This window comes from Neophocaena asiaeorientalis, unplaced genomic scaffold, assembly GCF_003031525.2.
Source record: "Neophocaena asiaeorientalis asiaeorientalis breed wild unplaced genomic scaffold, Neophocaena_asiaeorientalis_V1.1 scaffold91, whole genome shotgun sequence".
NCBI classification, from domain to species: domain Eukaryota; kingdom Metazoa; phylum Chordata; class Mammalia; order Artiodactyla; family Phocoenidae; genus Neophocaena; species Neophocaena asiaeorientalis.
In genome coordinates this window covers 13,724,350-13,750,813 of record NW_020173198.1, presented here as the reverse complement: position 1 = coordinate 13,750,813, position 26,464 = coordinate 13,724,350, and the positions used below count along the sequence as shown (strand labels likewise).

General features: G+C 43.2%; 1 protein-coding gene across 2 annotated transcripts in view; it reads left to right on the top strand.

Annotated features, from left to right (window-relative positions):
• The window catches only part of TNFRSF17 (TNF receptor superfamily member 17), a 71,777-nt gene that overhangs the window by 8,811 nt on the left and 36,502 nt on the right, over nucleotides 1–26,464 (top strand). For both annotated transcript variants that reach the window (XM_024744294.1, XM_024744293.1), the window contains exon 3: nucleotides 639–687. In XM_024744294.1, the coding sequence (XP_024600062.1) occupies nucleotides 639–687 (49 nt within the window). The remainder of the gene's footprint in view (nucleotides 1–638; nucleotides 688–26,464) is intronic.

Here is a 26,464-nt window from a genome sequence, read left to right as displayed (position 1 = left end):
CAAGAAGTTTAATGATCGCGGACCTCCTGGGGTTCCCTGTAAATGGGTTTGGCCCCCTGAAGCAGAATGAAACTACCAGGACCACCCTAAGAGCTGCCTGTTTCCTCAGCCAGCATGGCCCAACTCTCTCCCTGGGTTAGCAGAGGTTGGCCATTAAAAGGTGTCTAGGGCTTCCCTGGTGGCGCAGTGGTTGAGAGTCCGCCTGCCGATGCAGGGGTCACGGGTTCGTGCCCTGGTTCAGGAAGATCCCATATGCCACGGAGCGGCTGGGCCCGTGAGCCATGGCCACTGAGCCTGCGTGTCTGGAGCCTGTGCTCCGCAACGGGAGAGACCACAGCAGTGAGAGGCCCGCGTACCGCAAAAAAAAAAAAAAGGTGTCTAAATAGCAGCAGTCCCCAGGTTCCACGGGCTTATTGATTTACATTTGAGATAGCTGTCTGAGGGCTAATGATTATCTCATTACATTCCCTTTGTGAATGTAAAAGACCCATAACAGAGAGCACAGAAAGTCTGATAGTAATCAGCTGACTCAGATGAAAAGTTGATTCATTCTGCAGAAATCAGCGTTCATTATTCCTGAGGTATTACCATAGTGCTTGTGATGTTTTACACCTAAGAGCCTGCACCTTTCTTTCCAGGGTCCCCGCACGTTTCTACAGACCCCTTGCTGAGAAAGGTCTGGTACAGGTAAGACGAGGAAAACTCCGACTAGGTTCAGTAGTTTTAAGCTGCACAGCTAGCCTACTAAATCATGTATATATTATACAAATATGTAATGACAGCAATTATAATTTATTAACAAAAATAACTATCTTTATTATCTTTAATTTTTTTATTTTTAAAGAATTGGGGTAAAATATATCTAACAAAAATTTACCATTTTAATCACTTTTAGTTCAGTGGCATTAAGTACATCCATACTGTTCTGCAACCCTCACCACCATCCATCTCCAGAACTTTTTCATCATCCCTAACAGAAACTTTGTAAACCATAACTCCCTTCCCCCAGCCCCCGATAACCTCTATTTTATTTTCTGTCTCTATTAATTTGCCTATGCTAGGCACCTCATATGTAGAATCATACAGTATTTGTCCCTTTGTGTCTGGTGAATTTCACTTAGCATGTTTTCAAGGTTCAACCATGTTGTATCAGAATCTGATTCCTTTGTGAGGCTGAATAATATTCCATTGTAGGTTTATACCACATTTTGTTTATCCATTTGTTGCAGGAAGGGGGACCCCTTCCAGGGCCCCAGAGTGGGTTCTTGTCTAACACTTGGAAATGAATTGTCCGAGGAGACACACGTGCTGATAAAGCAAGAGACTTTATTGGGAAGGGGCGCCCGGGAGGAGAGCAGCAGGGTAAGGGAACCCAGGAGAACTGCTCTGCCACGTGACTTGCAGTCTCAGGTTTTATGGTGATGGGGTTAGTTTCCAGGTTGTCTCTGGCCAATCATTCTGACTCAGGGTCCTTCCTGGTGGCGCACACATCGCTCAGCCAAGACGGATTCCAGTGAGAAGGATTCTGGGAGGTTGGTAGGACATATGGACTAGAGTCTCTCCTTTTGACCTTTCCCGAATTCTTGGTGGTAGCTTGTTAGTTCCGCTTTCCTTACCAGGACCTGCTGTTGTAAGATAACTCATGCAAGTGGCTACTATCTTGCCTGGCCAGGGTTTCAGTTAGTGTTTCCCCTAACACTTTCACCTGTTGATGGACACTTGGTGGTTTCCACCTTTTGGCTATTGTGAATAATGCTGCTGTGAACATTGGTATACAAGTATCTTTGAGTCCTGGCTCTCGATTCTTTTGGGTATATACCCAGAAGTGGAATTGCTGGCTCTTACGGTTATTATCTTTACTGTAACTTCAAAATTTATTTATCTTTAGTGTCACAACAGCCCTGAAGGGTCATATCTCCGTTGTCAAAGGGAGAAAATTCAACTTCAGAGAAATTGAATGACTTGAACCCGGATCTGTCAGACTGCAAAGCTGGGGCTCATCCTCCACACATCTTCACACATAATGCTAACATCACTCGTGTGTCTTGCATAGGGACTCAATCAGAAACTGCACAAACTAGCTCCTGTAAAGAATCTTTTAAAGCTTTGCTTTAACAAATAAGCTGTTTTCTGATCAGTTGGATTAAAAACAAATCTGTGGTTTTAAAACCTTCACTGATTCCAACAGGATGGCCGCACATTCTAAAAATGTCACTGATGCGAAACCCTATCAATTTCCAAAGAAGTTTGGAAGCATTTTACAATAAAACAGTAGGGACAATAATGCCAAAAAGCATGAAACAAGAGAAAAGTCAGAAACCAAGATATAAAAAGGGGAGAAGGGAGAAAGGATATCAAGATTTGTTGATTGAGGAAGGCTGCATGGACTTCTCACAATATTTAGGTCCAATTACTCAGCACAGAGAAATGATCCATATAAACTCTGCATAATATGCATAATTCATAGAGACCTTGGGGAAGTGTATGGTCCAATAATTCTATAGCAGAATAAGTTTTATTTATTGAAAATGACCTAATTATTGAAGGGTAGCAGAATGTCCACCCAACATGGACACAGCGTGACAAATGCCAGGGCATGGCTACTGCCTGACAAATGCCACGTCATTTGTCCCCTCAGCCAAACTAGCAGAATGTGATCCTTCCTGGTTTGTCATTCATTTAACAAATGTTATTTCACATCTACTATTTTCAGGATTTAAATAATATTAATATGCCGTTGGTTATACACTGAACCGACTCTTGCTGATTACAAACTTTGCAAATAAGAATAAGCCGTAGAGACTGACTCTGTTTATTTATTTATATTGGAATATGGTTGATTTACAATGTTGTGTTAGTTTCAGGTGTACAGCAAAGTGATTTAGTTATACATATATATATATATATATATATATATATATTTTTTTTTAATATTCTCTTATAGGTTATTACAAGATATTGAGTATAGTTCCCTGTGCTATATAGTAGGTCCTTGTTGGTTATCTATTTTGTATATAGTAGTGTGTATAGAGACTGACTCTTGATTCAACCTGTACAGGGCAAGGTCTGGGGAACAAGAAAAGCCACCTAGTTGTTTATATATAGATAAATCAGGTTATTGTGACCATCCATAAAGAGAAGTGTTGAGAGTCTGTACGTTTGAGAAGAGCCAGGGGAGGGAAGTAGAACATAACAGAAAGAGTTCAGCTTGGAGTTAGATAGAACTGGGTCTGAATCTTCCTGCAGCATTTAGCTGTGTGACTTTTGACAAGTTACTTAACCTCTCTGAGCCTTTTCCCTTAAAGCTCTTACCATATTGCTTGTGCTCAGAAAGTGCTAATTGTAATATGTTAAGGAATTGTAATATATTAAGGATGGTGATGGTAACTCTCCTATAGTGTTACTTAAGACAACAGAAAATGGATTTGAATTGTTGCAACACTGATTTAGGTTATACATAAGAAAGAACTTCCTACTTGTTAGCATGCCCAAGGTAGAGAGAGAGCAGGGTCTGGGCTGCCAGGGGGAGCCAGCCAGGGCTACTTGGGAGGGTCCATCAGAGGTAGGAGCTGAGGGTAGGACCATGGGGGTGGCCAGAAAGGAGCCCCTTGTCTAGAGGAAGATCTGAGTTTTATATAGGTGATGGGCCAGGATCTATGTGGGCTTGAGGACCAACCCACCCCAACCTCACTTCTGCAACTTCATCTCCTGCCTCTCTCCCCATCACGGGCTACTCTCTACACTTCAGCTGCTCCTTTCTGATTCCCCGACTCGCCAAGCTTGTTTCTTTCTCCCATCCTGTACTCTTGCTGCTCCTTCTGCCTGGCACACTGTGTCCCCTGAACCTCACATGACTGGCTTCATCTCATCATTCAAGTTTCAGCTGAGATGTTACCTCTTCCTCAGAGAGATTCCCCATTGAAAATTGAAACCTCCTCCTCCTCACTCTCTATCACATCACACTCATTTACAGTCAGTCCTCATTATTTGCAGATTTGATATTGCGAATACGTCTGCTCACTAGAATTTATTTGTAACCCCCAAATCAATACTCGAAACACTTTCTTGGTCATTCTTGGACACGTGTAGAGTGACAAAAAATTTCTGTCATCTGACATGCACATTCCCCGCTGAGCTGGGGAAAAGCCGTCTTCTGCCTTCTTGTTTCTGCTCTCACATTGTAAGCAAGTGTCCTTTTCAGGAGGAGATCAGGGCACAAACTATCTGAAAGTGCTCCATGTCTGTGTCTTCTTGTTGATTACTGCTCATCTGCATTCATCCACAGTGGAGGTGCTCTGAGAGCTGCGGCTCGGCTTCCACGGTCAGTGCTGTCTCCCCTGTGCCTGACAGGCGCTTAATAAGTACGTGTCCCATTAATGAAGAAATGAATGAAAAGATCGGGCTGTCTGCACTCAGGAGGGAAGGTCAGGAGCTGGGAGAGTCCACTGATGGATGACCACGGAAGAGATGAAGGCAGAGAGCATCCAGGTGTGCCAGTGTGGGGCTCATCCAGAAGCAGCCTTTTCTGTGTTGCTTATGTGGCCAGGGATGGATCCTTGTGGGGGCAGACTCCTCAGTCTGGAAAGCAAACACAGCTTGTGGTCCAGAGTTAGGCGGGGCAATAGTCATACCAAAAGTATCCATTGAATGGGCTGCTTTTATGAGTCACATACCTTGCTCGGTGATGCGCTTACATATTTAATCCATGCAGCTACTCCATAGGGAATGGATTATCCCCTCAAACAAGTGAAATAACTGGCCCAGGATCCCAGAGCTACCAAGTGGCACAGCCAAAATTCAAACCTAGGCCATTCTTTTTTGTTTTTTTTTTTTTTACATCTTTATTGGAGTATAATTGCTTTACAATGGTGTGTTAGTTTCTGCTGTATAACAAAGTAAATCAGCTATACGTATACATATATCCCCATATCCCCTCCCTCTTGCATCTCCCTCCCACCCTCCCTATCCCATCCCTCTAGGGGGACACAAAGCACTGAGTTGATCTCCCTGTGCTATTGCATCTGACCCCAAACCAGGACCCCAGCTTCAGTCTTCACATTTTTGCCATCTGTGCTTACCATCTGTACTATTATTTACTTAATGCTTTTTTCTTTAAATAGACACCCTTTCTTCACCAAGTTTATTTTAAAAGGAAACTTTATTTACTATAGTAAATAGAAAACAAGCCTCCCGTACCATGAAAAAAAGATAATTTAAAAACTACATACAGGGCTTCCCTGGTGGCGCAGTGGTTGAGAGTCCGCCTGCCGATGCAGGGGACACGGGTTCGTGCCCGGGTCCGGGAGGATCCCACATGCCGCGGAGTGGCTAGGCCCGTGAGCCACAGCTGCTGAGCCTGCGCGTCTGGAGCCTGTGCTCCGCAACAAGAGAGGCCGCGATAGTGAGAGGCCCGCGCACCGCGATGAAGAGTGGCCCCCGCTCGCCGCAACTGGAGAAAGCCCTCACGCAGAAACGAAGACCCAACGTAGCCAAAGATAAATAAATAAAAAAAAAAAAAAAAAAAAAAACAAAAAAAAAAAAAAAAAAAAAAAAAAAAAAAAAAAAACTACATACAAATGAAACAAAATATTATTACATTTTGGCCAGATACTGTTACCTGCTTGAGATCCACTTTATCTGTGTTCAAGGTGGAGGTTAGCAGGCCTTGGAGATGCATTAAAAACAGGGTAGAATTCACCAGGGACTGTCTTCTAGAACTAATCAAAGGGTAATTGAGTGGAGAATAATTGTCGCACTGTGTGACTTAATGTTATTTAATAGCATGCCTCTTTATCATACACAGTCTTCTCATATTCCTCCTAAATCATTTCATGTACCATGCCAGGCTTCTGGAAATAGCAACTGACCTTTGTGGCCTGAGACCCTGATGATCTTTCACTCCTGAACAGTGTGAGTAGGCAAAGTTTATGTTATGGAAAGTTGTAGAGGGAATTTAAGGAGGTAGAAATGCAACTCCTTGAGCTGACATCTGATTCAGCCCCAGAGAACAGTCCAAGGGATCAGTAGCCCCAGACAACGAGTACTCTGCTGTGTTTGCTTTCTAGGGATGCATCCAGGTCATGATGTATGGCTTTGAGAATGTTGATAAGGGTCATCAGAGGACATCAAAATTCATACTAAGGGCACAGCAGGGGACTGGTAATTGTGGAGTGGCACACAGTCAGTCTGTAATAGGTGGAGAGTCAGTTTAGAAGATCTACAAAATATCTCTGTTTCCCACTCTGAGTCTTCCTCTGCATACCTGGAAAACAAGTCAGTTATTTGATGTGCAAAGAGGAAGTGAAGTCACACCCAAATGAACAAAAGCAGAGAGGAGGGGGCATCATGTGAAGCTGGAAAGGCTACAGGATTCCTCATGGAGTCTTTTTTTTTTTTTTTTAATAATTTATTTTTGGCTACATTGGGTCTTTGTTGCTGTGCCTGGACTTCCTCTAGTTGCAGCGAGCAGGGGCTACTCTTCGTTGAGGTGCGTGGTTTCTCATTGCGGTGGCTTCTCCTGTTGCAGAGCACGGGCTCTAGGCGCATGGGCTTCAGTAGTTGTAGCATGTGGGCTCAGTAGTTGTGGCTTGCGGGCTCTAGAGCACAGGCTCAGTAGTTGTGGCGCATGGGCTTAGTTGCTCCGTGGCATGTGGGATCTTCCTGGACCAGGGATCGAATCTGTGTCCCCTGCATTGGCAGGTGGATTCTTAACCATTGTGCCACCAGGGAAGTACCCCCTAGTGGAGTCTTAAGTTACAGAGCCTGATGTGAGATGTGTTATCAGAGAATAAGATGCTTTTGTGGTAATTCATATGAGACTGGGGTTTAAGTCAAGGGTGATCTTGCAACATCTCAGTACTGGGAGATAGCTTGGATGGTTGAGGGGAGAGGTTGCTAGAAAGGCTTTGCAGAGAGAAGAAGGGGTGTGTTTGTCTTCTACTCCTCTCTCTCATATTCCTCTCCCTTAGTCATTTTATAGTGACCGCGCCATCAGTTAAAATGTGAGATAAGGAGATCCGAGGCATCTCTATCTGTGTTCCATTATAATTTAATTATTCAGCACATAATATCATTCAGAGGTTATTAGACTCAAAGACTGACTCATAATTACAAAAATCTTAAGAACCTGATATAGAAAGAAAAATGTCAGTTCATTACTGTACCTAGAAAAATGTCACTGCTGAGACGATTGGAATCCTGTGCTGGTTTGATCAGTAGATCTCTGCTCTACAGAAAAGGGTATATGGGAGTCATAAAGTACTTACCTTTTTTGTGTTTGGCTTATTTCACTTAGCAGAATGTCCTCTAGGTTCATGCATGTTGTAGCGAGTCCGTGCTTTCAATTCTTTTGCGTATATACCCAGAAGTGGAAATGCGGAATCATATAGTACTTCTAAGTTAAAATTTTGGAGGAATCACCATACCGTTTCCCACAGTGGCTGCACCCTGTTATATACCCACCAATAGCGCATAAGTGTTCCGACTTCTCCACATCCTCATCAACACTTGTTTTCTGTTTTGGTTTTCCTTTTTTTTTTAATAGTAGCCATCCTAGTGGGTGTGAAATGGTGTCTCATTGCAGTTTTGATTGGCATTTCTGTAATGATTAGTGATGTTAAACATTTTTAAAGTGTTTGTTGCCATTTGCAGATCTTCTTTGAAAAAAAGTCTCTTCTTTATGCGTCAGGGTGTCTAGTTCTGTAGCATCTTTTTTCACAGCTACATAGTACTCCATTGTATAGATGCTCTATACAGTTGATTAAACCAATTTCTCACAGTTTTAAACAACATGATGATGAACATTCTTGTAACCAAATCTTTGACGGCTTCCTTAATTCTATAAAATAAATTCCTGGATGTGAACTTCTGGGTCAAAGAATATATATATTTTCAGACCCTTTCAACCCACATTCCCTAATGCCTCGTGGAGCAGTTGCACTGCTTACACTGCTGCCCACAGTGTAAATTATAATTATGTCCTGTTTCTTTGGGGTTTCAATTGCCTTTGTCAGATTAGCCCAGCTGGCGGGTGCTAATCCTCGAGGCTCTTACTAAACACTATTAATGTCACCAAGCTAATAACAGCAGTAGGGACTTACCTGGTGGCACAGTGGATAAGAATCCACCTTCCAGTGCAGGGGACACGGGTTGAATTCCTGGTCCGGGAAGATCCCACATGCCGCGGAGCAGCTAAGCCCGTGCGCCACAACTACTGAGCCCGTGTGCCACCACTACTGAAGCCTGTGCACCTAGAGCCCATGCTCCGCAACAAGAGAAACCACCACAATGAGAAGCCCGCGCACCGCAACAAAGAGTGGCCCCCACTCGCCGCAACTAGAGAAAGCCCGCATGCAGCAACAAAGACCCAACACAGCCAAAATAAGTAAATAAATACATAAAATTAAAAATCTTAAAAAGAAAAGAATAGCAGCAGCAGCATTCGACTCAGCAAGCTTGCACCTCACTTCCAGACAGGCGATTAGAGTCTGCGTATAATTACTTGGTGGAAAGACTGGCTGATTTCCAGTTAGCAAACCAAACTTCATTTGAAAGGAAACTGAGTGTTTCCAGTTTCTAATTAAACATAAAATCAGAGAATGATAATTTGCCTGATATTTTCTGATACTTCCTGGATAAATATTTGTACCCTTGTTATTGAATATTTTTTTCTGAAGATGCATTTGGTTTTTGTCTCCACTTGCCCATAGTTTTTCGGCCTTGAAGTGTTAGATGTAGCAGGGATACAGAAGACTTGTGCAGATCTGGGCAGTGATATTCAAATGAAAATGACTTTGTCTTTGTGACAGTGAACCGGCTTCCCACTTTTCTTGTATCTACGTGACATTTATTTTATTCTCTTGCATCAGCTGTCATGAATGGATGGTCCAGTTTTAGGAAGATAGCATAAAAAATAGGGGTCTACAGTCAATTAAGATTCTGGTTGAATTCTGAGGTTGAACCCAAACTTCAGTGTGTGCCTAATATTTAGTTGTTTATTTTGTAACATGTCCTATGGCACTAATATATTATGTACATTATAAAACATACACAAAAATTTTAAATTAGGGACTTCCCTGGCAGTCCAGTGGTTAAGACTCCATGCTTCCAACTCAGGGGGCATGGGTTCGATCCCTGGTTGGAGAACTAAGATCCTGCATGCCAGCAAGGCGTGGCCTAAATAAATAAATGAATAAATAAATGAAAGGATTTTAAAAAAAAAAGCTCCAATCTGATCCTGTCACTCCCCTACTAAAAAAAATTTTTTTTAATTAAAGCATAAGATAGAGGAAAAAAAAATAATGGTCTAAAGCCCTAGACTCAGAGAGATTTTGTTTCACCATGTACCAGCCTGAATGAGTAATCAGATCTCTGTGTGCATCAGGTTCATCTATAAAGAGACACGATAATGATCATAGCCTCCCTTTAATGAGAAAACGAATGTAAAAATGCCTAGTGGGCATCAGGAATGCAAGACTAATCCCTCTGTAAACATTAGCTGTTATTACTGTTGCCATTATTATCATCATTGTTGTCAGTGCCTTCGGGATCTTCCTGCAGAAATTTGCAGTAGAACATTTGAGAAGGAAGTAGTATAACAAGAACTGTATTCATGGTGATAAAGTTTGCTTCAGGTCTGTTAATGCTTTCTTGGGTGCTAGCGTCCCTGGGCCAGAGACATTTGAACTTGTTTTGAACACAGTCAAGGCTCTCAGTTCCTGTGAGGGATGTACCTTATCAACTCATAGTCTTTATGTGGGTTAAGTAGCATAGCTGAACCATTGGCACTGAGTTTAAACTCTGGTGCATTCACAGAGTAGGTGCTCAATAAAAACCTGTTGAATGGTGTCCAGGGATTTAGTCATTGGCGCTTTGGGGCACACCATCATCATTATCTCTCTCTTCCTCCCTGTTTTGGGTGACTTTCTTCTTCTTCTTCTTTAATGTTTTGACCGTGCCCCACGGCATGGCATGCGGGAACTTAGTTCTCCGACCAGGGATCAAACCCACGCCCCCTGCAGTGGAAGTGCAAAGTCTTAACCACTGGACCACCAGGGAAGTCCCGACTTCCTCCTTCTTTGGAAGTACCCACAATATGCTTTCAAAAGAGGTGACCCTAGATGGTTGTGTTTGTACTAGTTATTCCACCTACTTACCACGGATGGTTGGACTAAGGATGGTTGGACTTGGCTCAGAAGCTGCCATTCTTCTAAGGAAGAATCCTTCCTTGCCTCTGCTAGCTTCTGGGGATAGCTGGCAACTCTTGGCCTTCCTTGGCTTGTAGAAGCATTTCTCCAATCTCTATGTTTCCACAGGGCCTGCTCTCTGTGTGACTATGTCCAAATTTCCCTCTTCTTATAAGGACACCAGTATTGGATTAGGGGCCCCCTGATGACCTTATGTTAACCTGATTATATCAGCAAAGACCCCACTTCCAAATAAGGTCACATCACAGGTACTGGGAATTAGGGCTTCAATGTATCTTATTCTAGGGGGACACAATTCAACCCATAACGAGGGGGGTGCATACTGCTCTTTTGGGTTGGGTGCTCTGTGGGGGGACAATTGACAGAGACCAGGGAAGGAGGGCTCCAAGAACAGATTGAGTATAGGACAGGGCCTCTGTCCTTTGTTGGAAAGGAGCGGGGTATGTCTGAGCAAAAGTCTAAAGGACAATGTGGCTGGAACAGAGTTCAAGAAGGAACTGAGTTCAAACAGGTTGAGGGGTGAGGGACCCAGAGGGTGGGGCTCAGGCCTCCGCTAATGGTGCAGACCCTTCCGCCTGCCATGGGGCAGTCCTGGCCCAGGACTACCAAAGTGCGTACATTTTTAAGAGAGGCTAGAAATCTAGATATTTAAAGTGTGCAACCTCTCAATTTTTGGGTTAATAACAAAATTCGTTGGAGGCTGTCAGTTTGCAGGATGGAATTGGAGGAGGGGAGGGAGTCAGGAAAGGCATCTCAGAGAAGGTTTAGGATGGTGAATAGGAATGAAAAATAAAGGACAAGTCAAAATGTGGAATGGGTTGGCTCTCTCCTCCATCCCCTCCCCGACCAGTGGCCTTTTCCCTTTTCCTTTCTCCTTTGAAAGTCTGGCGTCATCTTTTCAAGTATCCCCACTTGCCAGCTCTGTGATCATGGTTAAGTCATCTAACCTTCCTGTACCTCAGTTTCCTCATCTGTGAAATGGGGCAAGTCCTTTAACTTCTTTGGGCTTCAGTTTCTGCTCCAAGAAATGAACTAGAGTGAGAGGAGGAGTGGAGGGCAGGGCAGCAGTTGTGAGGATTTAGTAAGATTCGGGTGGTTAATAAAAGCCAGTTCTTGTGGTCTTCCGCCCCTTCCTCTTTACACCACCCCTCACCGGCCCAGCTGTGGAAGGTTCATCAGCCTCCCAGGCCCCTGAATGGAGGGCAGCTGTCTTCCAGCTCTGCCCTCCCCCAGAGGCATTTAGGTACAACCATGGAGACCTGGCAGAGGCTGGTGGAGAGATTTCTTGTCTGTTTCCAGCCATTTGCCGTGTTTTCCTAGAGAACTGGCAGTGGTCCCAGCATCTCTGCCTAGTGAGCAAACGCATAACCAACCAACCGTTCCTGGTTGGGGAGGAAGGTGGGATTGAAGATTGGATGCCCAGGTACTCCTGTTGCTCTGCCTGGATGACTCTCCGGCCATCAGGTACTCTTGGCTCTAATGCTTTTGAAAGCTTTATCTCCGTGATGGTTAATTTTATGTATCAACTCAAGTGGGCACAGGGTGCCCAGATATTTGGTTCAAGCTTATTCTGAATGTGTCTGTGAGAGTATTTCTTTTTCTTTTTTAAAAATTTTATTTACTTATTTATTTATTTATTTTTGGCTGCGTTGGGTCTTCGTTGCTGTGTGCAGGCTTTCTCTAGTTTCCATGAGCGGGGGCTACCCTTCATTGCAGTGCGCAGGCTTCTCATTGTGGTGGCTTCTCTTGTTGCGGAGCATGGGCTCTAGGTGTGCGGGCTTCAGTAGTTGTGGCACGCAGGCTCAGTAGTTGTGGTGCACAAGCTTAGTTGCTCCATGGCATGTGGGATCTTCCCGGACCAGGGCTTGAACCCGTGTCCCCTGCATTGGCAGGCGGATTCTTAACCACTGTGCCACCAGGGAAGCCCTGTGAGAGTATTTCTGAATGAGATTCACATTTGAATCCATAGACTGAGTAAATTGGATTGCCCTTCCCAGTGTGAGGGGCCTCGTCCAATTCTTTGGAGAACTACTCAGTTCTCCAGACTGAGAACTGGATAAGTAAGGGAGAATTCATGCTCTCTGCCTGGCTGTTTTCAAGCCAGGACATCTGTCTCTTCCTGCCTTGGGACTCAGGACTCATGCTGGAACTTACAACTATTGGCTGTCCTGGGTTTCCAACCCACCAGCTGTAGACATTGGGACTTCTCAACCTCCGAGATCATGTGAGCCAATTCCTTAAAATAAACCTATGTGTGTGTGTGGGGGGCATTTTTATTATTATTTCAGGCATACCTTGTTTTATTGCATTTCACAGATACTGCGTTTGGTGGGAGCGGGTTGTTTTTTGATAAGCCTTTTTTTTTTTTTTAAATATATGTCTCCTATTGGTTCTCTTTTTCTGGAGAACCCTGACTAATGCAACCACTTTCACTTACTTCACAACCACTTACTTGAGGCTTTTTTCCTTTCTCCCTGTCATGATCCATAGAGAAATCTTCCAAATGAAATGAGTCTGTGGCTGGTTTGGTTTGGGGACTGGAGCTCATTCTTTCATCCATTTATTTGACAGATCTGTATTGATTGAGTGCCTACTGCTAGAGTTCCCTGTGTTGTGCACTTCTTGGGGGATGGGGTGCAATTCACAGAGGATACAAAGTACCTGGTGCCCCTGGGTTGTACAGCTTGGCAGCCTCATGCCGTGTGCTGGGTTCTGAGGACATAGCAGTGAGCAAAACCGCTTCCTGCCCTCCCAGGCTCACCTTGACCTGTGGAAAATTGCTGGAAACCAGGCCAGTTCACCGGCCCCAGATGCTTCTGGCCTAAACATAAGGAAAATTACTAGTTTTGATCACAAGCAGAAGGCTTGCAATTTCAGGAGCCTGTAGGTAAACATTTTCTGACCCTCTTTTATTCCCCCAGTCTGAGTTGGATGCCCCCTCTCTTTGCTCCCATCTCAGTCTCTGCTTCCCTGATCACAGCACTTACCTTCCTGTTTGAATTTGCAGACAGAGAGACCAGTTAACGGAACCCAGAAAAAAGAGCTATAGATGTACAACAGGGCTGCCTGGCAAGAGCTGTGGCTTTTGGTAGAGGAATGCAGCCAACATGCTGTGTCTTGGCAGGGAAGGAGCTAAGGATATTAATACCCCAGCCTCTTTCCTCCTGTGGGCTATTCTCCTGCCAATGTCTTCAACTGGCTGAACCCAACTCTGAGCAAGAGAGCAAGGATTAACTACTGTTGATGTGGTCCACACTTCTCAGCATCCTGGGGCAGAAAGCAGGGTAAAGGAGGTAGAGGGTGAATCTGGATGGGTAAGTGGAAACCATTCAGCACAGGAAGCAGCTCCAAATGTCCTCAGCAACAAGGTAGAACTTTCCAATGGTCCAAAAGATGGAACAGGCCACCTGATGGAAGAGAATGGTGTTATAGACAACCTAGTAGGATCAAACATCAGCTGGGAGATTGGGCTACATGACAAAGTCCTTATCAAGGACTTTATGAGATTAAATGATTCTGTGAAAGCTATTGCCACCAGCTGCCCTCCCGCTTTATCCTTGGATGGGACAACAGTAATAGTAATAACAACAACAACTGCTAGCACGTAATTACCATGTAATGGATGCATAGTATGTGAGACACCGTGCTAAGCCATTTGCATGCATCACCATATTTATTCCTCATGACAACCCTATTAGGTAGCTGTAAACTGAAGCTTAGGAAGAAGATCAGTAACTTGCTGGAGGTCACACAGCTAGTAACTGTCAGAGCTGGGATTTGAACCCAGGTTTCCACGATGGATAGAGATAGCCTGAAAGCCAGCAAACAGTAGTGGTCTTGCAGCGAGAGTGGGGAAGGTGTATGGAGTTCCTCTGAATAGAATGAACCCCACAGGCATAGGCATCTCTAAGAGTGGGACCCAGAGTTTGCTGTGGTCTCTCTCCAGTGTATGGATGCAGGGGCTTCACTGGCTTCATCTAGTCCAGATATGTGTGTGTCACTCAGACACCAGCTGGGGACCTTCCTGCCACAGTAGAGCTAGATGAAATAAGAAATTGTCTTAGAAACACCTTCCATCCTACACCCAGGGCGTGTGGAAACCCGAAGTCCTCCTCTTGATCTCTGCTTCTTCCCAGGAGGTTTACATTTTCCTTGTGTCCGCTGCCTCTTGGGGTTCTGGTTTGTTTATGTGCTGTCTCTTTCCCGCACCATGTCAAACCCAATGTGAATTCAACTTCTTCAGTTTCCACAACATCCAATCAAGCAGAGATTTTAGGGGAAATTGTAGAGAGTGGCCCCATCATATAGTGCATAGCTTCCTACCATCTTACTGGCTTTGTATATCCTCTCCTCTTCCTGTCTCTGCCCCCCATCCTCTCCCTCTAGGAATCCCCTGGGGAGTCCAGCTTCTTCTCTTTCTCTTCTTTTGGGTAGTTTCTACTTCCTCTGAAGTCTTGGTACCTAAGGCCTGAGAAAAAAGAGGAGACTCACTTTCTAACCCAAGCACTTATCTAGTCATCTTTACCAACCAAGACAGTTCCCTCCCTAGAAGGGATTCTTAATTTGCTGTTAAAGTCATATAATTTTCTCCATCTTATTTTATCTATGCAACTATTGGGTATTAATTATCCAACATCTAACCAATATTGGGGCTTTTGGGACTTTATTAAGATGAGAAAAGGATAAATAGAGAATGACCGAACCCATACTATGGAATGAAAACTGTATAACTTAAATAGAAAGGCATGCAGTGGATTATGTGTTCTATACAATGGGATTCATTCTGATATTTCTTGTATTTTCTCACGAAGGACCTTTACACGTTTCTTAGCTTGGGCTAAAATAATATTCTGGTTGTGGTTCAGTTTAGTGCTCTTTTCTTCAGCTTCCCACCTTTAGCTCATTCTCTTCTCTTACCTTCCTTTATTCTTATTTCTTGATCTCTCTGCTAGAGGCAGTTGCTTCCCTATATCAAGTCCTTTGTGCTATTTGCATTGAATCCTTTGTCCTCACCTCAGCACGCATGCAAAGTTCACTCCAAATGCTTGGTCTTTGCTTCAGAATTGATAAGGAAATGTGCCTTTCTCTACTCTACTCAATAAAATGCAAGTTGAAGAAAATCCATCTCAAGCTGGCTTAAACAATACGAAGGATTTCTTGGCTCCTGTGACTGAAGGAGTCTGGAGGTTGGATGGACTTTGAGTACTGTTTCATCAGTGCTCTGAAACTGTTCCTCTGAGTCACTTGGTCCTAGAATAATGGGAAGGTCACGGACCTCACATCTGTTTAGAAGAAACAAGACTGCTCTTTCTTCATGCCTTGCTCTTAAGAGTGAGGATGTGCTTTATGAAAAGATTGCTAAACAACATTCAGCCTTACAGAAATGCAAATTAAAACCACGAGATACCACCACATATCTACCAGGATGGCTATAATCAAAAAGACGGAATTAACAGATGGTGAGGGTGTGGAGAAACAGGAACGCTCATACGTTTCTGGTAGGAATGTAGAATGGTGCAGCCCCTTTAGAACACAGTTTGGCAGTCTATTAAAAACGTCACCATAAATGTACCGTATGATCAGTCAATTTCCTCGGTATTTATAATTGAGAGAAATAAAAACATATGTCCCCATAAAGACTTGTACAGAATGTTCACAGCAGCATTACTCATAATAGCCAGAAAATCAAAACAACCCATCAACTGATGAATGGATAAACAAAATGTGGTACATCCTTATGATGAAATATTATTTGGTCATCAAAAGGAGTGAAGTACTGATACCTGCTACAATGTGGAGAAACTTCAAAAATATGCTAAGTAAAAGAAGTCAGTCACAAAAGACCGTGCGCTGTATGATTCTTTGTATGAAATGTTCAGGAGAGGCAAATCCATAGAGACAGAACACAGATTAGTGGTTGCCTGGGGCTTGGAGTGGGACTAGAGTTGACTATAAATGAGCATGAGGGGTCTTACTGGGGTGATGAAAATGTTCTAAAACTGTATTGTGGTGTTTGTTGCACAGCTAAGTAAATTTACTAAATATCATTCAATTGTGTGCTTGAAATGGTTCATAGTATGTTAGGAAAAAAAAGAGAGAGAATGTTTTCCCAATGCCCCTAGCAAACCACTTCTTGGGATTCACTGGCCCAAGCTGTGGCTTGGGGAATGGCATGTACTTACTGGTCTGGGCCTTGGTTCTGGAAAGGGAAAGCCCATCCCTGGAGCTGGGGCTGTGGTCAGCTCTTCTGAAGCACTGGGGATGTGAGTAGAGATCACTACCTAGACAAAAATCAGGGTATCACAAGGAAGGTAGAAATGAAAGCTGAGTGGGCAGCCACTAAGGTGTCAACCACACCCAAGACTGGCTGCTTAACACAGTGGCCCTACCCCTGCATTCTCTGTTCTGTTACCCACATTTGGTCTCTGAGTTCTCTGCCCAGTATGGCAAAGGGAAGGAGGGGTCATGGGAAGAATCACTTCTTGAGAACATGGAACCTCAGCTAGGGTGACCAACTGACCTGGTTTCCTTGGAACAGAGTGGTTTCCTGGGATGCAGGACTCAAGGTAATAACACTGGGAAAGTCCCAGGCAAACCAGGAGAAGCTGGTCACCCGATGACCTCACCAAATAGAAATATAGAAGCAGTCCTAATGAATTGGTGGATCTTGGCATCAGTGGCTTCTAACACCACAGAAAGACAGTCATTGTGTGCCTGTGATGAACACACACTCAGCACCATTTTTGAAATTATTTTTTGGCAAAAAACTTGAACCTAAATATAAAGAAGGCTGTAGATCTAACTCTCAGTTAATAGGAAATACAGAGGACCATGGGGGATATGAAATGACTCCACGTAGGCACTCTATAGGACAAATGACAGATGATCTAATTCTTCAACAAGTAAATTGGAAGGGGCAAAAAAAAAAAGAGACAGAGGGAGGACCTGTAGATTAAAAGACACTTAAGAAGCATATCAACCAGTTGCAATGTGCGGATCTTATTTGGATCCTGATTTGAAGAGACTAAGAGAAAGAGAGAGGGAATGTGTGTGTCAGGAATGTCTAATAAGATATTTGATGATATTAAGAAATTATTGGTATATATAATAGATAAACAACAAGGATTTACTGTATAGCATGGTGAGCTATATTCAACATCTTGTAATAACCTATAATGGAAAAGAATTGTGAAAAAATTTATATGTATAACTGAATCAGTTTGTACACCTGAAACTAACACAATATTGTAAATCAAATATACTTCAATTTTAAAATTTATTGGTATAATACTATATTTTGGCTAGGTTTTCTCAAAAAGAGTCCTTACCTTTTAGACATACATTCTGAAATATTTACAGTCGAAATGATATGATATCTGGGCACTGCTTCAAAATAATCCAGGAGGAAGTAGGTGGGGGTAAAAATAAAGCCAGCTTGGCCCGTAGTTGATAATTTTTGAAGCCAGGTGATGGTTTATGAGGGTTTGTTACACTGTCCTCTTTACTTTTTGAAGGGTTGACGTGCTCCTTCCTCAGGACAATTAAAGCAGCAGCGCGGTGCTCTTATCCTGCCTGTGTAACCCTCCCTCCTTGGGGGCTGCTCATAGTCACAAGTAGGTCAGGGTCTCCCCAGAATTTAGAATTTCACAGATCCGTGAATTTTCCAAAAACTTGGGTAAAGGACAAAGTCAACTTTTCCTTTTGCCAAATTAAAACAAAAGAAAACCAAACAAAATTTTAAAACTCCCATCTACTCCGTCATCATTTCATATAAAGGAAGATCATATAAACATCAATAACATCTTTTCAGAAAAGTCCAGCCTTTCGACTGGGCACAATTAGCCTTATGGAAAAACTTGTTCCATGTCCCGCTTTTGTCAGTTCACCCTGAATCTGGCTACACAAACACCCTGGGGAGAGGAAGGAAGACTTGAGGGCTGGCTGCTCTCACTTCCCTTCCTGCTAATGAGGGAAGGACTTGTATGCTGCTGTCATTACAATGTGCAGGGCTCTCAAACCATCAGCCTCTCAAAGAGTGCAGGTGAAGATCCCCCTAAACCAGGAACTCATGGATGCACTTCCCTTTCATCTAATCCTAGTGATGTGTCCCCAGTGGGGGAAGGGAGCTGCAGACTCAGGGAGGGCTTTCCTGCTGGATGAAATGCTTTGTACTTGAATGGAAAATAACAGCTGGGCCCAAGGCAGCAAGGGCCCTCTGTCTGTGCTCAGCTGGTGGTGAGGGCCCCTTTGAGACCTCAGGAGAGCAGAGCCAGCCTTGCGGGTGGCATCAGTTGGCTGCATGGCTGTGCTCCTGAGACTCAAGCTACCACCTGATACACTGTGACTTGCTCCTCTTTCCTTCGCTTCCTCCTCTCTCTTGCACCCCACCTACCAAGGGGTTCTGGTTTATTTCTTAAGGCAATAAATTTCAGGATCAGATATGAGCGTCCTTTTCCTTGAAAATCAGGCACATGGAAGACAGATTTTTGGGGGTGAAGAAATGTTCTGGAGGTAGATAGTGGTGATAGTTGCACGCACAATGTTATAAATGTACGAAATGCCACTAATGGTAAATTATATGTTATGTGTATTTTACCACAATTTAAAAAATAAACAGACCGTCCCCCGGGTTCTCTTTGGGGCAGAGTCTTAAAGAAGGTCAAATATTAGAATAGCAGAGATGGAAGAGATCTTAGAGGACATCTGGTCTACCCCATCATTTCATAGATTAAGGGTCCTGAGGTCCATCATGGGGAAGTGATGTGCTCAAGACCACACAGCAATTTAGACAGAAGAAATTTGCCGTCTACCATCAGTTCTTGGTTCTGATGGGGGGGAGGCACTGGTCTTGTGTCTTTTCTTAGTAGTAGGCTCTTGGACCTGGCCATCCTCAGATTATATGCAACCAGCAGACATGTTTTGTTTGGCTGCTTTGTGTTTAATATTCTAAAATTAATTGCCAGCATTTAAAATCAGGCAAATTCACATAAAACCCCAGATTTCCAGCATATTTTAACAGAAAGCTCTGACAGCGTTGGGTTCATATTCCCTCATGGCAGTGATGGGAGCGGATAGGGACCGTGTTCTCTCCAGTTCTCCACAGTCCCCACTGCTCCCCACTGTCTCCCACTTATCCTCAGGCCTGTGTTGGTTTTCTAATGCTCAGTCTGCTTTTGTCATTTCTACTGCTTGTCTGCCCTGGGGAGACAGGAGGATTGGCAGCCCTGCCTTTGCCTGGGATGCAGGACTGTGGGTATTTGAACATTTTTCCTAGGTGCGTTTTGGCTGCTGGGTGGAGTACAGTTGACCCTTTGTATACACAGTTTCCGAATCTGTGGATTCAATCAAACATGGATCAAAACTACTTGGGGAAAAAAAAAATCCAGATAATTCCAAAAAGCAAAACTTGAATTTGCCACGTGCTCTGGCAACTGTTTACATAGCATTCACATTGTATTAGGTATTATAAGTAATCAAGAGATGATTTAAAGTATATGGGAGGGTGCGTGTAGGTTACATGTAAATACTACACCATTTTACATAAGGATTTGAGCATCCACAGGTTTTGGTATCTGAGGGGATCCTGGAACCAATCCCCCATGGATACTGAGGGGTGACTGTACAGATGGTGGAGTACACACACCTGGAGCTCTGTGTATCTCATCCATTTCTGCTCCATCTACAGTGTGGCCCTAAGATATTGTGGACTAGCTTTGGCTGAAGAATTTCCTTCTCTGTGGTGCCTTGCCTTTAAGAAATGTTCCCAGTTTACAGATGGTGAAACTATAAGAGAAACAAACATAGAGATGTGTCCAAAGAAGAAACTCACTCGAAGTCCTAGCACTATATTTGGATGGATGCAGGCTTAGAGTGGCATCTCCATATGATGGAATATTATTCAGCCATAAAAATGAATAAAGTTCTGATACATGCCACAACACGGATGCACCTTGAAAACACTATGCTAACAAAAGGACACATTTCGTATGACTTGACTTATATGAGGTACTTAGAAGAGGCAAATTCATAGACAGAAAGAATAGAGGTTACCAGGGGCTGGGGGAGGCGGGGAATGAGGAGGTATTGTTTAATGAGTGTAGAGTTTCTGTTGGAGGTGATGAAAAATTTTGGAAAGAGATAGTGATGATGATGGTTGTATGACATGCTGAATGTAATTAATGCCACTGCATGGTTCACTTTAAAATCATTAAAATGGCACATTTCATGTTACATATGTTTTATCACAATAACCACAATAAAGAAATAAGAGAAAAAAATGTTATCATCAGCAGGAAGTTCCATGTGGTATTGCTGCATCTCTCTCTTCCAGCAGTGGTACTAAATATGGAGAAAGAGAACCAAAAATTTTAAAATGTTCTGTTATCATCTAGGACACCACTGAGGAGTAGGTGTCTGTTCCCTTCCAACTCTTAATACTTAGTAACTCCTACTCATTCCCCACACATCAGCTCACCGGTTGCTCCCCTGTCCTTTGCGCTCCTCGAATTTTGCATTAACAGCATTTAGTACAGTTGCAGTGTATTGTCTTTCAGGGTGATGATCTGATTAATGTGTTTCCTCACTTGGCTGTAAGCATCACAGCAGCATGAGAGTAGGAATCGTGCCAGGTTTTTGGTTCAACATTATATCCCCGGTGCTTAGCCTAGGGCCTGGCACATAGTAAGATCTCAACAAATACTTCATGAATGAAAGGCAAGAAGTTCATAAAGAAGGTGTAGCGGAGGGCAAAGTGTCACTAGGGAAGACACATGTTCAGCGGCTGCCATGTTGCCCAGATCGTACTTCCTCCATGTTTCATACTACTTGGGGTCATTCTCCCTTTCTGCTAGCCAGAGTCTCTTTCTGCTGTTTGCAACCAAAAAAACAAAAACAAAAGCAAAACCTTCCATTATGTAATCTCCCTGAGCCTCAGTTTCTTCACCTGTAAGATAGGGGTAATAATAGTACCATCCATTTATTCATTTTAACAAAGATTACATCAGTAAACTCAATCAGTGTTCACCAAGATAATGATGAACAAGAGGAGGAAGATGGTACCATGTGTATTTCCTGTTGCTGCTGTAACAAATCACCATAAACGTAATGGCTTAAAACAACCAAATTTATTCTCTTATAGCTCTGGAGATCAGAAGTCCAAGTTGGGTCAGCAGGGCTGCCTTCCTTCTGGAAGCTCTAGAGGAGAATCCATTTCCTCACCTTCTCTAGCTTCTAAAGGCTGCCCGCATTCCTTGTCTCGTGGTCCTCCATCACTCCAACCTCTGCTCCGGCTGTCACCTCTCCTTCTCTGACTCTGACCCTCATGGCTTTCTCTTATAAGGACCCTTGTGACGGCATTGAGCCCATAGTCCATGATAACCTCCCTATCACAAGATCTGTAACTCAATCTGCAAACTCATTTGCCAAGTGCCTTTTACCATGTAAGGTAACACTCACAGGTTCTGGGGTTAGGATGTGGATTTCTTTGGGGGGCTGTTATTCAGCCTACCACTCCATGTGTCCAAAGTTTTGATTTATAACTATTTATGTGGTTATGTGGAAGATTCCAAGGAAAATAAGTTATCTTCCCTGCCTTCAATGCTTAGAATACTGTTGGGGAAACAAAATATTTACCAAGTCCACAGAGCCCCAGGCAGTGTGGTCGATGCTACTTTGGGAGGTGAAGTGATGTCTTGAGGATATGAAGATGAGTGCAGGGATCCTTTGTTTCCACTCTGAGGAGAGGTATCTCCTCTCTTTAGAGCTGTGTAGGCTGTGCCTGCTCAAATTGGGGCACCACTTTTCCAGGAACAATGATCTGAATGTTGTCTCCTGGAGGTGTGTGACATAGCATTCCTGCCTTCTCCTCACAGGAAGTGCGAGCCTTTGGACAGGCAAGGCGGAACCTCTTCACTAGATCAGCAGACATCTTTGCTTTCTACTTTTATAGATTCCTATGGTCTGAGTGTTTGTGTTTCTCCCAAATTCATATGTTGAAATCCTAACCCTAAATAAGATGGTATCAGGAAGTGGGGTGTTTGGGAGGTGCTTAAGTCATGAGGGCCAAGCCCTTGTGAATGGGATTAGTGCCCTTTTAAAAGAGGCTCCAGGGAGCTCCTTTGTGCCCTTTTGTCTTGTGGGGACACAGGGAGAACTCTGTACCACCTTACCTGATCATGCTGGTCCCATGATCTCGGACTTCCAGCCTCCAGAACTGTGAGCAATACATTTCTGTTGTTTATAAAGCAGCCAGTCTATGGTATTTTGTTATAGCAGCCCAAACAGACTAAGACACTGATGATTTGCTAAATTTCATTTGGAACCTAGGGAGGGTTAATTTTAATGTTAGCCTTAATTTTGGCTTAGGGTCTGACAGGTAAGTTGATGGTGAAAAGGGATGAGGGGCAAGGGAGAAGGCATGTCCCCCTCCTCCAGCTTTCCAGAGTCCTGGAGAAATTGTATCGGTTAGAAACAGGACGGGATGGTCCAAAGAATAAGAAATCAGCTGCTAGATCATCTGCTGTGATACAGTTGCTGGAAAGCATGAACCGTTGCCCATCTTCTATCAAGAGAGTAAAGCACCACTGAACAGCAATAAAGACAGTCTGTAAGCAATTTAATTGAGGTGTCTAGAAGGGAGACGTACCACTACGTGTCCAAATAGGCTTTGCCCAGCCCCCAGCCCTCAGGTAACTGACTCTGGGTCTGGCATGTGACTAGAATGAGTTGGGTCATTCACTGGTGAGTTCTTAGTTTTTCAACTGGTGTCTGTCCTGGGACCTGGCCCATGAACTCTGCTTTCCCAGAGTAAAAATTGTGACATGTGTCTCAGTAAGGATTACTTGATGTGTGTGAGGTATGTGACAAATACAAAGGTCTTAAAATTTACTTATACATTGAAACTTTTTTTAAAAAGAGATTTATTCATGTCATACAATTCGCACATTTAAAGTGAACAATTCAATTATTTTGTGTATTCAGAGTTGGGCAACCATCACTACAACCAATTTGAGAACATTTTCTTCATCTTCTTAATAATTAGCAGCCACTCTCCATTTCCGCCCAACATCTACTCCTCAGTCCCTGGCAACTGCTAATCTACTTTGTCTCTATGAGTTTGCCTGTTCTGGACATTTTGTATAAATGGAATCATAAAATGTGTGGTCCTTTGTGACTGACTTCTTTCACTGAACATAATGTTTTCATAGTCCATCCATGTTATAGTATGTATCAGTATTTCATTCCTTTTTATGGCTGAATAATATTCCATTGTGTTGATATACATATATACTATATACATGTATACATATATACATATACTATTTTGTTTATCCATTCATCAATGGATGGATATTTGGATTATTTCACTTTTGGGCTATGAACAGAGAGTAAGGGCAGTATATTCATGTACAAGTCTTTGTGTGGACATATGTTTTCAATTCTCTTGAGTATATACCTGGTATACTGGGTCATATGTAACTCTATGTCAATTCTCTTGAGTATACGCCTGGAAGTGCTGGGTCATAGAGTAACTCTGTGTTTAACCTTTTGAGTAACTACCAGCTTGTCTTGCAAGCTGGCTGTACCATTTGACATTCCCATCAGCAAGGTATGGGGGTTCAAATTTTTCCAAATCCTCACCAACACTTGTTATTTTCCATGTTTGTTGTTGTCCGTGTTGTCTGTTTGTTTTTATGGTCATCTTAGTGGATCTGAAGTGGTATATCATTGTTTTGATTTGCAGTTCCCCAATGGCTAATGATGTTGGGCAGTTGGCCATCCTTTCATGTGCTTACTGACTATTTTATCTTCCTTGGAGAAATGTCTATTCAGATCCTTTGCCTCTTTTTTTTGGCCTGCACAGCATGAGGGATCTTAGTTCCCGACCAGGGATGGAACCAGTGGAAGTGTGGAGTCTTAACCACTGGACCACCAGGGAAGTCCCTGGGTACATTTAATCTTGAATGGCCTCCTAAACAATTTCATACAGGAGCCACTATAAAATAGTGATTCACTATGGGAGCTCTCAGGTTGATAGCCTGGATTTGAATCCTAACTTGGCTGTATATTAGTACAAAACCATGACCATTCCCTACAGACCTCAGTTTTCCCCAGCTACACAATGAGGATAGAAATATTAGCGACTTCATAGGGTTGTTGTAAGGATTTTAAAAGGCAGCACATGTCAAAGGCTTAGTAAAGACTCAGTAAGTGTTACCCATAATAGTAACAACATCAACACTTACCAAGCCTTTTCTATTTTATGTGCACATAGGAATCTCATTTAATCTACACAGCAATCTTGCAAAATAGGTATCATCATCTCCATTTTACAAGTGAGAAAAGTGAAGCTCAGGGAGATGAAGGAATGTGTCCCGGGCTACCCAGATGTTAAGAGACAGAGTAGAGATTCCTACCTGCATCTGGATGACTGCAGGGCCCTCCGCAAATGTGTCTCAGGAGAGTTTTTAGGCTTCTGCTGTTCAAATGCAACTGTAATTAAGCAAATGCTATAAGAAAGGAATCAGAGAAGAACCCAGTAATGAAATCGTCACCCGCTTATTCAGGCAGAGAGAAGCCATAGCACCCCCGCCCCCTCCACCAAGGATGTGTTCATTTCGCTTTGAGTGGGTTTTTGAGTCGGAGGGTCTTTTCACACAGCCCTGGCAAGCTCTCCCTGTTTAGCACGGCCTCCCTGAGAACCTCATGGAGTTAACTGAAAAACGAAGAAAGGCAAGCATCCAGTAAGGCTCCCTCTTCTGGAACCATCGTTTAGGATTTCTTTGTAGTTCCCCATAGCGACATTGGGTGTCACCTTCGAGTTGACTGAAGCCAGTCTCCCAGAAATTGTCAAAATGCGTCGTTTTGTTCCAAGAGTTTCTGCCTCTCTAAGATCCAGTTTGGAGGCATTCATTAGCAGCACTCCTGGCCCCAAGCCAGGCTGGATAATCTGGTTCTCATTTACAGAGCCAAGCGGTGTTCTTAAAGAAGAGGGCGCCCAGCAGCTGGATAAGCTTTGAGTTTGAAAATGAGCTCCATGGCCACGACTTTTGCAACTGACTTCTCTTCTGTTGAAAGGGAGGTGATGACACAAGGATGAGAGACAGTTTATGCAAAGATCTACTAGCTCGGAGTCCTTTTCTCCCAGAGTTCTTTGCGCTGCCCTGTCTCATCTGCTCACACCTGTATCTACACTATGCTGTGAGCAACTGTGGGTGATGAGTGGGCTGGGACTCTCCCTCCCTCTCTCCCTCCCTCCTTTCCTTTCCTTCCTTCCTTCCTTCTTTCCTTCCTTCCTTCCTTCCTCCCTCCCTCCCTCCCTCCCTTCCTTCCTTCCTTCCTCCCTCCCTTCCTTTCTTCCTTTCTTCCTTCCTTCCATGCCACACATATTAATTGAGTATATATTATGTGCCAGACACTGGAGCTAAAATAGAAACAAGACAGCAAATTCCTCTTCCTTCATGGAATTGACATTCTAATTCCTTATTTATCTGTATGTTCTCGGCACCTAGCACATAGTAGGCACTTAATAACTGCTTTAATGGATTGGTGTATACTCTTCTCTTCCAATTTTTTCCTATGCCTATACTAACACAATACATGATATTTAAATTTTAGATAGAAATGAGAGCATGAATTAATACTATTCTGTAACCTTTCCCCCAACTTAATAGTGTCTCACGGCCGTCTTTCCATGTTAGAACATAAAAGTCGACTTCAGGGTTTACATGTCCCCAAGTGTTATCTGGAATCACTCTGCCCCTTGGAGTCTAGAAAAGACTGGCTTGAGCCCAAATCCATTCCCTGTGAATTCTCAGGGTCAGGTTAGGATTGTGAATGGACCAGGGTGCTCACGTTCTCATGGTCACTTCTGGTCACTTTATGCTTCTGCTGAATTAATTTCATCCCAGTTTATTTAACCAGTCTCCTATTGTTGGACATTTAGGTTGTTTCCAGTTTTCCTATCACAAACAGTGCTGTAGTGAAAAAGCTTGTTCATCCTCTGTTTTATGCAAATTGAATAAATTGCTAGAAGTGGTATTGCTGGGTAAATTTAGCAATAAGTATTGCTATAGACACAGATATTGCAATATCTGTGGATACTGCTAAATTTTCTCCACAGAGTTTGTACTAATTCTCATTCCCAATAAGATGTGTTACCAAATTGTGATCTTTGCTTATCTGTACAAATACACATAACACACACATTTCCTTTTCATAGTCTTTGCCTTTTTTTTTTTTTTTTTTTTTTTTTTTGTGGG